This window comes from Argopecten irradians, chromosome 5 (assembly GCF_041381155.1).
Source record: "Argopecten irradians isolate NY chromosome 5, Ai_NY, whole genome shotgun sequence".
NCBI classification, from domain to species: Eukaryota; Metazoa; Mollusca; class Bivalvia; order Pectinida; family Pectinidae; genus Argopecten; species Argopecten irradians.
The window spans coordinates 38766867-38781695 of NC_091138.1; the positions used below are offsets into that span (position 1 = coordinate 38766867).

At 34.6% G+C, this 14829-nt stretch overlaps 1 protein-coding gene across 4 annotated transcripts in view; it reads right to left on the reverse strand.

Annotated features, from left to right (window-relative positions):
* Nucleotides 1-1010: 1010 nt before the first annotated feature.
* The window catches only part of LOC138323791 (WD repeat-containing protein 90-like), a 32010-nt gene continuing 18191 nt past the window's right edge, over nt 1011-14829 (reverse strand). For 2 of the 4 annotated variants that reach the window (XM_069268636.1, XM_069268637.1), the window contains exons 25-42: nt 14504-14556; nt 13736-13918; nt 13150-13250; nt 12613-12804; nt 11805-11907; nt 11276-11397; nt 10805-10961; nt 9741-9982; nt 9155-9299; nt 8630-8829; nt 6298-6387; nt 5927-6046; nt 5440-5680; nt 4568-4698; nt 3757-3930; nt 3512-3634; nt 3132-3213; nt 1011-2849 (exon numbers count right to left, since the gene is read on the reverse strand). In XM_069268636.1, the coding sequence (XP_069124737.1) occupies nt 2695-2849; nt 3132-3213; nt 3512-3634; nt 3757-3930; nt 4568-4698; nt 5440-5680; nt 5927-6046; nt 6298-6387; nt 8630-8829; nt 9155-9299; nt 9741-9982; nt 10805-10961; nt 11276-11397; nt 11805-11907; nt 12613-12804; nt 13150-13250; nt 13736-13918; nt 14504-14556 (2614 nt within the window). In that variant the 3' untranslated portion in view covers nt 1011-2694. Of the gene's footprint in view, nt 2850-3131; nt 3214-3511; nt 3635-3756; nt 3931-4369; nt 4408-4463; nt 4502-4567; nt 4699-5439; nt 5681-5926; nt 6047-6297; nt 6388-8629; nt 8830-9154; nt 9300-9740; nt 9983-10804; nt 10962-11275; nt 11398-11804; nt 11908-12612; nt 12805-13149; nt 13251-13735; nt 13919-14503; nt 14557-14829 lie in introns of all 4 variants that reach the window. The other 2 variants (XM_069268638.1, XM_069268639.1) reach the window with 2 other exon arrangements.

The following is a 14829-nucleotide window of genomic DNA, read 5'->3' on the forward strand; positions in this document are numbered from 1 at the left end:
AAATTATTTTTTGTCTTATTTTCATATTTCTTTGAAAAATTCGTCCGCGTTCAAGGGAAATAACTCTTACAATAACTTTATATAAGGTATCGCACTAGTAAGTATATAGTATATAGCTACCCTTAAAATATCTTCAAATGAGTAATCATTTCATTATTTTTTTTCACATAAAGTAATATCTTATACAGACTTTGTTACATGGATGTAATGGTGTTGATTTTCATAACAATTCCATTTGTAATGTCTTTTGTGAAATCCAATGAGCTGATGCAGGAGGTCTAACTAACAATGTTAAACTGTTTGCAGCTCTGAACTTAGGAGAAATTGTAGACATGATGTGGATGCTCAACAGATGGAGCTACATGGTCACCGATAGTATGAACCCCCGTGTCCAATCCTGCTAAAATATAATCAAACTTGTTCGTTTTTCAAATTAATGAATTTGATGTTTTGCAACTAAATCTTACACAATTCTAAATATTCAGTTCATCTAATTCACTTTCACGAAAATATGTCGTTTTGAATACTCAAATATTGTTGTAAATTCAAGATTTCTATCAGCTTTTGAAACTCAAGTAGCCTAGCTTTAGTTGACTTTTTTATTGACCAATATACCATTGAAGCTACTATCAAAAACAGGAGCAGACGATTAAGTTTTATTTTTTTCAGTCACAAAAGTTACTTACTTTACACCATTGCCACCATTGAAAAGTTTGAGCTTCTAATTTTACTTTATAAGTTAAAAATATAAAAAAATAATTAATTGCATCACGAAAATTTTTTGTGGCACTATATCCTATACGGAAAGAAGTACTGATTGTGCATGTACCAAAGGCAAAATAAATTATATTTTTTTGTTTTGTTAATTAGACATATATATACACGATTAAACACCATTTGATGAATATCATTTATGCTCTGTCGGCCGTGAAGCATCTTTAACAAATTTCACGTGTGTACCCGGTATGTCCACAGGAATATGTCCTGATAAAAACAACAAAAAATCATGATAGTTTCAGATCTATTGTCAAATTTATTAAACACAAAGCTACAGTTATAGATATACTTTTTTAATCACACTACAACTAGCTCATGTTTACAAACAAGGTGAACATTCATCATAACATTTCATTATCACATAAGTATGAGTCTGTCCACCCAGTATTTTACTAAAAGTATTAAACAGCATATAAATTCTTATTAATTATACTAAATAGTACCATATTATAAAGCATCGAGACTTGAACAGATTATCACCCTATCGTATATGTAAATCATATAAACTTTATTATATATAGACAGTTAGTTGGAAAATTGTGCCAAGTCCGTGTATTATAAAGTTTAAGTTGACAGCTTACACTGTACTCAATACATCATATTCTGGAGACATACGACTACTTTTCAAACTTTCATATTTATACTGTTTCTCCTCCACAGCCATATCACAGTCAGTCATCCAATTGGATAAATGGTATAAGTTTTACAGTATGGAATATCATGGTTAATAAATATACTTATTAGCATTACACGATGTAGATTCTTACTTTGTGATCAAAATTTGCTGCTCTAAAAAGCTTGTGAACAAATTTGGTCTAAAAAGCTTGTGAACAAATTTGGTCTAAAAAGCTTGTGAACAAATTTGTTAATCAATGATAAACATATAATATTTATACATCTATTCAAATGCTTGTAATAGAACAATATTTATGCCGGTTTGTGGACTCCTTTTTTTTAACATATTGATCCAAACACCTTACATCTACACATACCTGACAGTAATATATTTGTATACCATAGAGTCCATTCATAGGTTTTAGATAAATATATATGCCTAGATACATACATCCATAGATCTTAGATTTATAAACTATTAATACACATCTATTTACCTATTTTAAAAGCATCCATCCTTTAGTCTTTTAAACCAGACACATTTACCTACAAATCTTGGAATCAAAGAAACAATCATACATACATACATAGTCATCTACTCTTTCATTTACAATCACGTTATATGATTTCACAAAATGTTTCATACAAGTAATTGAACATCTTTCATCATTTGTTTTTGCTTTACATATCTGTTACTGTAATTTGATATGTACATGTATTATAAAATCATGATTAGTACACAACAACACATTAAAGAATTAAATTATAAAGCTTTCTACAGCACTAAGATATAGAGACAGATAGTGAATTTGCTTTTCATATAAATAAAAATGTTTGTATATATAAAATGACCATTATAATATACCAATATTTATAGATATATACAATTCAATAAATTTTCCTCAGATCTCTCATTGTAAGAATCTCTCATTCAACATATCACATCTTGCAGAGATTCCTTGGTTTGGAATGATTTTGATACAGCCTTCTGAAATTCTGTGTTTGTATGTTACAGAGTTATCTCCCCTACAAGGTAGGTTTTGCAAGTGTTCAGAGAAAACAACCTAATTTTTTGCATGCAACCTATCGGTAGTGATATGATAATCCAAACACACATTCACTCTACAATGTGTAAATACAGAATAGAGATTTAGCATTTAGAATGCTGCTGTATGCATAACTTTGTCATTTACACTCAGTTCATATACAGATAACACTTTTCAAACAGTTTGTTTTCCCTGAAACAAAGCCTTTTGAAAGGGTAAAACACTATTTTCTATGACAGGATACTGATGACCATGGTTAAACATTAACTTCCCATATGAGTATTTCTGCGTGAGCCACTGAGAACAGGTATTTACTATCTGGAGAGAACTTTACAACTGTCACAGAGTCATTGTGGCCAGTAAAATCCTGGAAACTTCCTTCATAATAATCCATCAACTTCATTAGACGCTCTGAAAAGTTAAACAAACTCTCTGTAATAGAACTCATTTTAATAGCAGGATTGCTTTAGAAATACAAATCAAAAGTTTGCATTTATGTCAGTATTCAGAACAGATCATTACAAATTCCTGACTGATCAGTGATTTCCCATTAAAATTTAACTGACTTTTAATGAATCAATAAATTTCTTACTGATTAGTGATTTAACATTAACCTTATGGGTCATACATAATTGACAACTTTATCCAAAAGAGCAGTGATTTGGATAATAATTAAGTCGTTGTCAGACTTACCATTAGCACCCAGAGTGATTAAGGAGTTGGGGCTCATATCCATACAGGTTGACCAATGTGTCAGGGCCGACGTCCTCACCACCTGTACAAAACATTCAAAGAACAATATACATTCTAACTGATACTCTGAAGACAAAACCTTCATGTCAAGTAAAATTCAGCTCCAAAATGACAAAACATTATCTTACCTCAAATATTGAAAATATCAAAGGTTATAACCAGGTTTAAATGTTAGGATAAGAATTTATCAAAGCAAAATTGAGTAAATTAAACAAAAACCTCTGTATAACTTCCATAATCTTTTTGAATATTTTTCTAGATTTTAATTTTCTGTAACACTATGAAAAGTTCCTTATTAAGAACAATGAGTATTTATTTACCTTGCGCTGAGACAGACTGTAAAACTGCACATGTTTCTGATTGCCATAGCCTGTGTACACTATGATATCTTGCTCCTCAGGAGAAAATTTGGCAAGACTTGGAGGCAGGTTACCATATAAACCCTGGAAATACAGAGAAAAGGAAAATTGATATAACTTAATTTCACAGCATTAATTTAGCTTGGTCTATCTGATAACATTAATTTGTTTGGCCTACTCGGTAACATTTATTTACTATAACTTACCTGATCTTGTTTGGAGATGACAGCTCCATCTGGTGTGAATGCTGGGGCAGGGAAAGTCAGCCAATCAACAAGCTCACAGAAATCCTTTGACCAATCAGCTGACCACACACTGACCCGGCGGTCAGCACTGGTGGCCAGCCACAGTAGTGGGGCAGTGATACCAACATCCTGGTCCTAGTGGTATAAAATAAAACGGTCAGTTATGAAATCAAAGCACATTTAAATATCAAAATACAGTCAGGATTATAAAATTTTAACCAAATTATGGTATATTATGATGAAGATTAATTGTAATCAATATTGAGAACAAACATTTAGTATCATCCAAGTAAACATTCTGTTTTCTCTGTTCTTAGAGTACTTATTTTTAAATACTAAGGCTTCGTCCTGAAGGCTTCTACTGATTTTAATTTGTTTACCTGCTAATTTTGGTTTGTTTCCCAGTTTACTTTTGATTTTTCTACCTGTGTATCTTTGCTTCGTTAACCTGCTTATTTTTGGTTATTTACCTTTTTGTCTGTGACATCAATGTTGGTGATGGGAGCACCTTTAAGCACCTTTTAGGTACCTGTCTATTTTTGGTTATGTACCTGTTTATTTTTGGGTTATTTACCTGTTTGTCTGTGACATCAATGTTGGTGATGGGAGCACCTTTTTGTTACCTGTCTATTTTTGGTTATGTACCTGTTTATTTTTGGGTTATTTACCTGTTTGTCTGTGACATCAATGTTGGTGATGGGAGCACCTTTAAGCACCTTTTAGGTACCTGTCTATTTTTGGTTATTTATCTGTTTATTTTTTGGTTATTTACCTGTTTGTCTGTGACATCGATGTTGGTGATGGGAGCACCTTTATGGTCGTTGATGACTCTGACCGTCATTCCTGTGGTGGGACTACTGACTGCGATCAGACCGTCACTTCCTCCAGAGATTATCATACGACCTGGATAATTAAATTAAGGTATGGTTTAGGGGTAAAGGCAAGTTTGAAATGGCCTTACTGCTATAATACACCTTGTACAAAACACACATTAAATGTAAAATGTATATGGGCAAAACTATATTAATCATAAATGCAGTGAATAATAAAATCAGGACAACATTTCGAAATGGATAGCAGTTGATATATGTTTGAACTGAAGAGGAAATCACCCAATATTTTCTTTGAATTTATTCAAGACTCCATATTTCCATTGTAAATTTTGTTAAACCACATGATGGGGAACCGAGGACTGTTTCTCGATTATTATTTAAAAGTTTAGTTCATCACATAAAATGGTATTTTACCATACCAATATCAATCAAAACAATAACGATACTTTCAAAAAAATACAATGGTTATTTAACTGCAGATAGATTTCATTTGCTTTAACATTGTAATTACAAAAAAAAAAAAATACACGAGTTGTTGTGCAAACAATGTATCGTTGATTATAAAACAGAATTATAAGACTTTTAAATATCATGTTCTTACTCACACTGCCTACCTCCTTCATTTAGTCACTTTTTACATGTGGATTTCCTTAGAAAATCATGTAGTTATCTTTACCCTATACCGATAAGAGTTTTGGTACTTTTTAAAATGGGTATGTACTGGGTGTTTTTTTTAAAATGAGTAACGATTATTTATCGGTATCAAGTACCAGTATCCAAAAGATTTTCATAAACAGCTATCTGAACCTACCATCGGAGGAGAAAGTAATGGCAGTAACAGATACAGCATGAGGATGCATCTTTAGGACCATCTCCACCTTGTTAGGGTCAAACAGCCGTACAGTACCGTCACTGTACCCAGCCACAAGTTGGGGCAGCTGTTTGTTCTCTAGGTGTTGATGGGCGACCACAGGAGCTTCCTCGAGGTTACTAACGGTCGTCATAGTAACTGTGTCTGGACCCGACGGAGCAAACGCTACACAGGTACAGGACTGAAAACAGAAAATCAAAATTGTGATGGAATTTCAAAATTTTGAAGTATTACATATTTTTTTTTTTTTTTTTTATAAGTGAAAAATTCTATGTTAATCTGGCACAATGACTAGGGAAAACGATTGCAAACATTGTCTCTCTCTCTCTCTCTTTATCTTTGGATTAATATACATGTAACTTTTGACCCTTTTCGTTAGAGTGGATTAAAGAGATGAGTTAACAAATCGAAGAAAAAACAAACTGACCTGATCTCTGACTTGGAACTGTAGCAGCTGTTCCCGATCCTCCACGGACCAGACACGTAAACTTCCATCATTAGCACAGGAGGCCACGTGGGAACTGTTACAGGACGACAGGCCATTTACCTGGTCAATCAAATCACATATATACATTTACATCACATATACTCACACAACCAGTAATCACCCTAGATTTAGAACAGATAGACTTAATAGCAACCATACAACTTGTTTGATGCACATGTATTATCCATACATAAAGGTATATTTCTACTTTGAAAATCAAGGAAGTAAACAGTATGCATTTGAATTTTGTGTTGTATATTTCATTTCTAATTCCACAACTGTATGTTTAGAATTTCTCAATGAATACCTACCCTGGACATGTGACTTGATACCAGTCGTATACTTGTTCTCTCTGGCCAGTTAATGTACCAAAGTGTTCCTGAACTTGTACCTACAATTCCCTGAAATAACAAAAGAGTTTTCTGATATCATGGTAAATTTTAAGATTTGACAGCATTTGTTTTTCATTCACATGAGTTATCGATATAAAGTTTTTTTTATCCCGTTTTCTGATATCATGGTAAATTTGTTGCATCAACGCTGAAACATGCAATACTTTATTTCACAGAAATTACATTTATTCATGAAGCATACATATGCCTTACCATATCTATACCATAATCTATGCCTCATCAAACACATTTAAGCCTTTCAAGTGCCTCATCAAACACATTTAAGCCTTACCATATCTAGTGCCTCATCAAACACATTTAAGCCTTACCATATCTAGTGCCTCATCAAATACATTTAAGCCTTACCATATCTAGTGCCTCATCAAATACATTTAAGCCTTACCATATCTAGTGCCTCATCAAACATATTTAAGTCTTACCATATCTAGTGCCTCATCAAACACATTTTAGCCTTACCATATCTAGAGACCTTCCCATATCTAGTGCCTCATCAAACATATTTAAGTCTTTACCATATCTAGTGCCTCATCAAACACATAAAAGTCTTACCATATCTAGTGCCTCATCAAACACATTAAAGTCTTACCATATCTAGTGCCTCATCAAACACATTAAAGTCTTACCATATCTAGTATCTCATCAAACACATTAAAGTCTTACCATATCTAGTGCCTCATCAAATACATTTAAGCCTTACCATATCTAGTGCCTCATCAAACACATTAAAGTCTTACCATATCTAGTGCCTCATCAAATACATTTAAGCCTTACCATATCTAGTGCCTCATCAAACACATTAAAGTCTTACCATATCTAGTGCCTCATCAAATACATTTAAGCCTTACCATATCTAGTGCCTCATCAAACACATTAAAGTCTTACCATATCTAGTGCCTCATCAAATACATTAAAGTCTTACCATCTCTAGTGTCTCATCAAATACATTTAAGCCTTACCATATCTAGTGCCTCATCAAACATATTTAAGTCTTACCATATCTAGTGCCTCATCAAACATATTTAAGTTTTACCATATCTAGTGCCTCATCAAACACATTTAAGCCTTACCATATCTAGTGCCCCATCAAACACATTTAAGCCTTACCATATCTAGTGCCTCATCAAATACATTTAAGCCTTACCATATCTAGTGCTTCATCAAATACATTTAAGCCTTACCATATCTAGTGCCTCATCAAACATATTTAAGTCTTACCATATCTAGTGCCTCATCAAACACATTTTAGCCTTACCATATCTAGAGACCTTCCCATATCTAGTGCCTCATCAAACATATTTATGTCTTACCATATCTAGTGCCTCATCAAACACATTAAAGTCTTACCATATCTAGTGCATCATCAAACACATTAAAGTCTTACCATATCTAGTGCCTCATCAAACACATTAAAGTCTTACCATATCTAGTGTCTCATCAAACACATTAAAGTCTTACCATATCTAGTGCCTCATCAAATACATTTAAGCCTTACCATATCTAGTGCCTCATCAAACACATTAAAGTCTTACCATATCTAGTGCCTCATCAAACACATTAAAGTCTTACATATCATATCTAGTGCCTCATCAAACACATTAAAGTCTTACCATATCTAGTGCCTCATCAAATACATTAAAGTCTTACCATCTCTAGTGTCTCATCAAACATATTTTAGCCTTACCATATCTATAGACCTTCCCATATCTAGTGCCTCATCAAACATATTTAAGTCTTACCATATCTAGTGCCTCATCAAACACATTTTAGCCTTACCATATCTAGAGACCTTCCCATATCTAGTGCCTCATCAAACATATTTATGTCTTACCATATCTAGTGCCTCATCAAACACATTAAAGTCTTACCATATCTAGTGCATCATCAAACACATTAAAGTCTTACCATATCTAGTGCCTCATCAAACACATTAAAGTTCTTACCATATCTAGTGTCTCATCAAACACATTAAAGTCCATACTAGTGCCTCATCAAATACATTTAAGATATCAGTGTCATCAAACACATTAAAGTCTTACCATATCTGTGCCTCATCAAACACATTGTCTTACCATATCTAGTGCCTCATCAAACACAATATCTAGTGAAATACATTAAAGTCTTCAGCATATTCAAATATAACTCTTTAAACATTTTAATTGCCTCATCAAACACATTTAAGCCTTTCCATATCTAGTGCCTCATCAAACACATATTATGTCTGAAGCCTTACCATATCTAGTGCCTCATCAAATGCCAGAGACACCACCTCTCCATCCACATTCATTTCGTCTTCCATAGTGAGGCCACCACCCCTCATGTTATTGTGTTCCCCGGGTAACCTCATCTCTCCTACACCAACGACAGACCACATTCTTAGATTACGCCCCGTACTTCCTGTTAGCAGTCGGCCGCCACGACACACTAAGGCACCTGCAAAATATTTAGGTATACAACATTTAGTTTCAAGAAACAAACATGGAAGAGTATATTAAGAATGAGAAAAGGAAGGCGACAAGTTCAATACACAAATTTTTTCTGTAAGCCCCTGGACAATGAACTTTAGGCCACTTTCAACAGGTAGTCTGTTTTTTTTGTTTTTTTTTTAATTTTTTAAATCGTCTTCATTCTAACCCACTGTCAAATTTGAATGAAGCTCCAAATCAATTCCCTTTCCATCACAATGATGTCTTCATTTTAATAAGTACCACTTTCTTAAGAACAAGATCATTCACCAGTCAGATGTAGCTATCCTTACCTATCTCACAGTTGTCTGCCTCCCAGTGCATGAAGCAGGTGTTGTGACGTGTGTCCCAGGCAGACACCTTGCCATTGTTTGTTGACGCGTAGAGTGTGCTGTCTCCGGCGTACACCATCGACGTGAAGTCTATAGCCCCGCTCCCCTTTATCGACAGTAAATGTAATATGGTTTATACAAGAACTTAAAAGATCAAGCTTTATCTATGAAACAACTATAACAATTGATAAACTACAGCATTCATCATGTTGTCATGCTCTTTTAAGTCTGTTGAAAAGAGAACAATTTTCAAATTCTAGACCCCTATCAAGGAAGAACAAACACACATCAGAAGACCTGGACAAACTATATATTTCAACGAATGTAAAATTCAAAATTTTTGATCTTCTTCATACTACGACAGTGTTGTCTCTAAATCTTAGATATATGGACTAAACTTTTGATGACACACTTGGGCATCAAAGTGGACCCTAAACCTAAACATTAAGAGACAAATTTTTTTTTTCTTTCATGTCAGTCAAAGCTTGAATCACTCGAACTTCATAACCTAAATATGATATGAGACAAGTAAACAATAAATAGTTACCATGTGGTGAGTCTGTAATAGATCCTCGGGGACTTCAGCCTCGTGGACGTTTAGACACACTTCACTGGTAGTCTCGTCCAACAGCCAAAACAACACAGTGCCGTTCTCCCCGACCGAGGCAAACTCATTCACAGTGTAGGGGTCCCACTTCAGCTCATGGATTGGGCTGGTCACTCGGGAGCTTGTTAGGATCTCGTAGTCATAGGTACTCCATACTACGACACAACAGTCTCTATAGTCACCTACAACACATATAAAGTTAAAATACATCATACATATTCAAGACTTTGTTGAGTTTGGAACCAAGGCCATGTAGAGGAAAGTCTTGTGGTAGATGCTAGTGGTTTACTACTGAAAATCATATAGGAGGGCTAGCTTTTATTGTTCAAAGGTAATGGACAACCATTTAAGCACAGATCAATTCATTGCTCAGCTTGTCGCATTCAAATTACAATTGGCACTGGGAACCATAAATTTGTTATCTGATCAATACTGCTGATGCTATTGCTGATATAGCTGATGCTCTAAATGACTGAAACTTTGTAATCTCTAATAAAAATTACAGTGGAACTTGCTTGAACTCGGATAATTCGACAAACTGGCTTAATACGACGTACTTTGCTGGTCTCAGCCGAATTCCTTCTTTATCTTTGTTGAACAAACTCAGAAAAATTTGAATTCGGAAAACTCGAAAAACTTGGATAATACAAAGTAATTCTCCGGTCCGAATGACCTAAATCATACATAATGTTCATATAACTGGAATTGAGATTTTTTGGACACTGAGATGTCAATTTCTTTTTCATAAATATGCCGTAAATGTCAATGTTTAGCAATGAACTTAAGTTATATTGTATCAACAATCATCAGCGATAATCAATTGTAAAGCTAAAGTACATGTTCATTACTTGTTCATAAACATCACCCGTCTCAAATGGTGACATGATAAAAAACAGTTGCTCTCGTCAGTAGACTTAATTGAGAACTCGCTTAATTGGAACACTCGGATAACTCGAAGTTTATCTCGGTCCCTTAGAGTTTGTATTAACCGATGGTATACACACCGACTGATATAAGGAAGCGATCGTCCCTGGAGTAGGCCAGGGATACAATGTCGTGTTCGTGGTGCTGTAGAACTTTGTGACACGTCATTTCCTGTAGGTTCCATAAACAGATCTGACTGGCAGATAGACCAAAGGAACCACTGGCAGACGCCAGAATCTGGAATTAAGAATAAACAATGTCTGAAATAGATTTTCACTTAACTTAAATCTGTGCAAAGTATGACTGAGTACAGTTCACCATTGTTTTGTAAATTTTCATTAAATATTCTTCCCATCATTTTACAGGATTCATTTTTTTGGAAATAATTATGCACAAAGTAATAAATCCCTGGAAGCTTCATTGTTGTGACAGTTAGTCCTGGATAGTACAGTACAACAGACAATGGTTGTATGATACATTGTCATGCTGGGTTGAAGCCAAGGCATGTCATGTCACTGCTCAGTTTTACTCCCTACAGAACATGTATTTACCTGACAATCATTCTGTAAGGCCATAGTGGAGATCTCCTCCACATGTCCAGTGAGATGTCTCTGCTCTCCTGTGTTAAGGTCCTCCACCACAACCATACAGCCACAAGTGTAGGCAAACAGACCTTGACAGATAAATAGAGGCACGCATTTAGTTAAAAAATGTAGGTAAACAGGCCTGAACAGATAAATAGAGGCAAGCATTCCAGTACAGGGAAATATTGGCAAACAGACCTGTACAGATAAATGGAGGCAAGCATTTAGTTCAGAGAAGTGTAGGCATGCAGGACTGTACAGAAAAATGGAAGCAAACAGATCTTAACAGATAATTTGAGAACATTTTATTTAAAAGAAGTGAAAGCAAACAGGTCTGCACAGATAAATAGAGGTTAACATTTAAGTATAGATATGAGGTTTCAAACAAATTATAATTGTTGACAATTAGTTCAGTGCACATTAATGTGTAAAGGAAAACAAAAGTTACGATTTTTAGAGAAAATTTCTTATCTCTGTAGACAGATGTGTGCTGTACCTGTGTCTGGGTGCCACACCATGTTGCCTCTACCATTCCCATTATAACCAATCACAGACTTCAGTTTCAGACCAGCCTGGTTAGGAGGGGCCGTGTAGCGTCTCTGTAACGATAGACAAAATAACGAGCCTTTGAAAGGTTGAAGGTCAAGATGTTATATATGTGATTACACAAAAACCACGAAAACAACAAAATTTTCTATCATAACAAACTTTTCAAATTACAAAGTAAATGACAACAAATATTTCATTGTTGGTACACTTATTTAAGCATTAAACTATCTTTCTAGGGCATCTATGGTCTATATAGACGCCAGAGCTTTAAAGACAATCTTCATAATGCGTGTTAGCACACATTCTGAGATAGACCAAAGATGCCATAGGAAGACAGTTTAATGCCTATATTTACATTATCAACTCATTTTAGGGAATCTGCATTAGCATTGTTTAAGCTAGACCGGGAAAACCGATTATCAACAGCGATTTAATCAACAAGATGGAACAGCCATTTTGACGGTGATCAGATGACGTCACCACATTAACATTAGTGACGTCATGATGGTCACGTTTTGGGTGTCAGTTATACCATCATATACTTCACTTTGCCTTTCTATCGTAGAAGGGATTTGTAAATGTATATATACAAATATATTGCTGTCAACTAAATTGAGTAAACTTATCCAGTATTTGGATATCCTAAAAAGTGCACTATATTTTGTCTGCAAACTTCTGACATCATAATCAACCATAAATACTGGATGAAGACAGAGAAATATTTTGTAAAGATATAAACAACATCAACTTTCTACCTGTGCCATGCCATAGGTCTGCTCCCGTTGTTGGAAGTGTTTATGTGAGGACGGTTTCACTGTCTCGCCCTCTCTTTTGGCTCCAGGACTAACTACAGGAGCTTTCTTCCCTGGCTTTCTGGCACCAAACTGTTTGTGCTTCTGACGCTGAGGACTGGGAGCAAGAGGTTCAACTCCATCATCATCCTCCTCCTATAAATACACCACAGCTAATCAACCAGGTTTTCTAGATAAGTCTTCATAAATACATACAGTATAACCTGTCAAAACTGACTCTCATTTAAACCAGATCTATGTGTATTCCAGCATATGTTCAGTGTTAACTTATTGTAAATAAAACCTGTATAATCCAGATATGCAGGTCCAAGTGACATTCAGTTTTGACAAGTTACATTGGATTTCACAATGCTTAAAAAAACTACTTGGATTTCACAAAGCTTAAAAACTACTTACTGAAAGCTAATCATGACCATGCTCTAAAGTTTACTTTTTGATAAACTTTAAACTATAGATTGTAAATATTGGTGAGATACATACAGAATCCTGACTTTCTTCATGTTTCTCTGAGAATCTTGTCTTCAGTTCAGGACCGACTAAAATTGCTTCTCTCTCAGTTGTCCCAGTCACTAAATCATCGTCTGGTAAATATAAAGAGACATATTACAATCGTCTGGTAAATATAAAAGAGACATATTACACTCTCATCACTACAGGGGGCGTATTTATGTGATTACACCTACAGAATCATGAACTTACAATGTACAAGTGTGTTAGATTTGGATGAAATTGTATTCTGTAGGCTAAACCAACTTTCTTTCGCATGCGATTTACATTCACAAATTTTGCAATCAAAGTAAATTTGTAAAAGTTTATCTCATTTCCATTAAATTTTTAAAATCTGCAAAAGTTATCTTTCGCAAATTTGTTTTGAAATGGAAATCGCAAAATTTAATAGATTGGCTGACAGTAATACTGTTTTGTTGAGATAGGAATGCAAAGGCATTTTAAAAAGAGAACACCCGTGTGAATAAATAGTGTTATAAAACAATATCCATAGGATTTCATTTTCATCAAGTGTAATGTATAAATTGTGTTTTTCATTTATATGTCATTCAATGCTAACCTTCATTGGAGACTTTGTGTATGGAGCTAAGATCCTCTATACAACTATCCATACGAGTATCTAGGCGACTATCTATACGACTATGAGAGTTATAACTTATTGGCCGTGGTGGGGTTCTTCTTGGTAGCTCAAGGTAACCTGTATCTTCAACACTTCTCTCCAGAAGTTCATCTAAACTGTTGTCTATAACACAAGCAAAGTTATATCAGAATGGAAATATGTAAACTATGTAGCAGACATTTTTTTCCAAAAAGATTCTTCAAAACTCTAGTCTCAAAGCAAATATATCAATATAAATGTTGATATATTTGGGGTTCATTCTTGTACAGTTAGGGAAATATGAAATGGGATAAATTTATCATTTGCCTATCATATTAATAATATGATACACAATAATAGATGTAGGTAGCTATAGTAACAATTGTCATTGACCTCTGACCTGTTTACATTGTAATACACCAGTACTTTGTGGTAATCATTGTCATTGACCTCTGACCTGTTTACAGTGTAACACACCAGTACTTTGTTGTAACCATTGTCATTGACCTCTGACCTGTTTACAGTGTAACACACCAGTACTTTGTTGTAACCATTGTCATTGACCTCTGACCTGTTTACAGTGTAACACACCAGTACTTTGTTGTAACCATTGTCATTGACCTCTGACCAGTACTTTGTTGTAACCATTGTCATTGACCTCTGACCTGTTTACAGTGTAATACACCAGTACTTTGTGGTAACCATTGTCTGTGATATTTCTGTACTCACTTGACCTGTTCCTTTGTAATTGCATGTAGTCTTTCTCTCTGTATTCACGACCCCTGAAAAACAAAACATCTCATGATTTAAAGTGTGTAGCTCATGGATATAACTAGGCTGATTAGGTCGTGACTCTTTATAAAACTTTATTTCTTTAAAGCAATTGTAAAATAGTTTATGATACATTACTTGTGTAAGCCCAGATAGAAATGTTTTAGGAAAGTGGAAAAGCCAGAGAAAAATTCAGACAAGTTAAGACAAACCCATTCACATGTGAACAGAGATCCAAAGCTTAGCGTAAGATAAGAAGTCACAAGTCATTGAGGGATAATGGC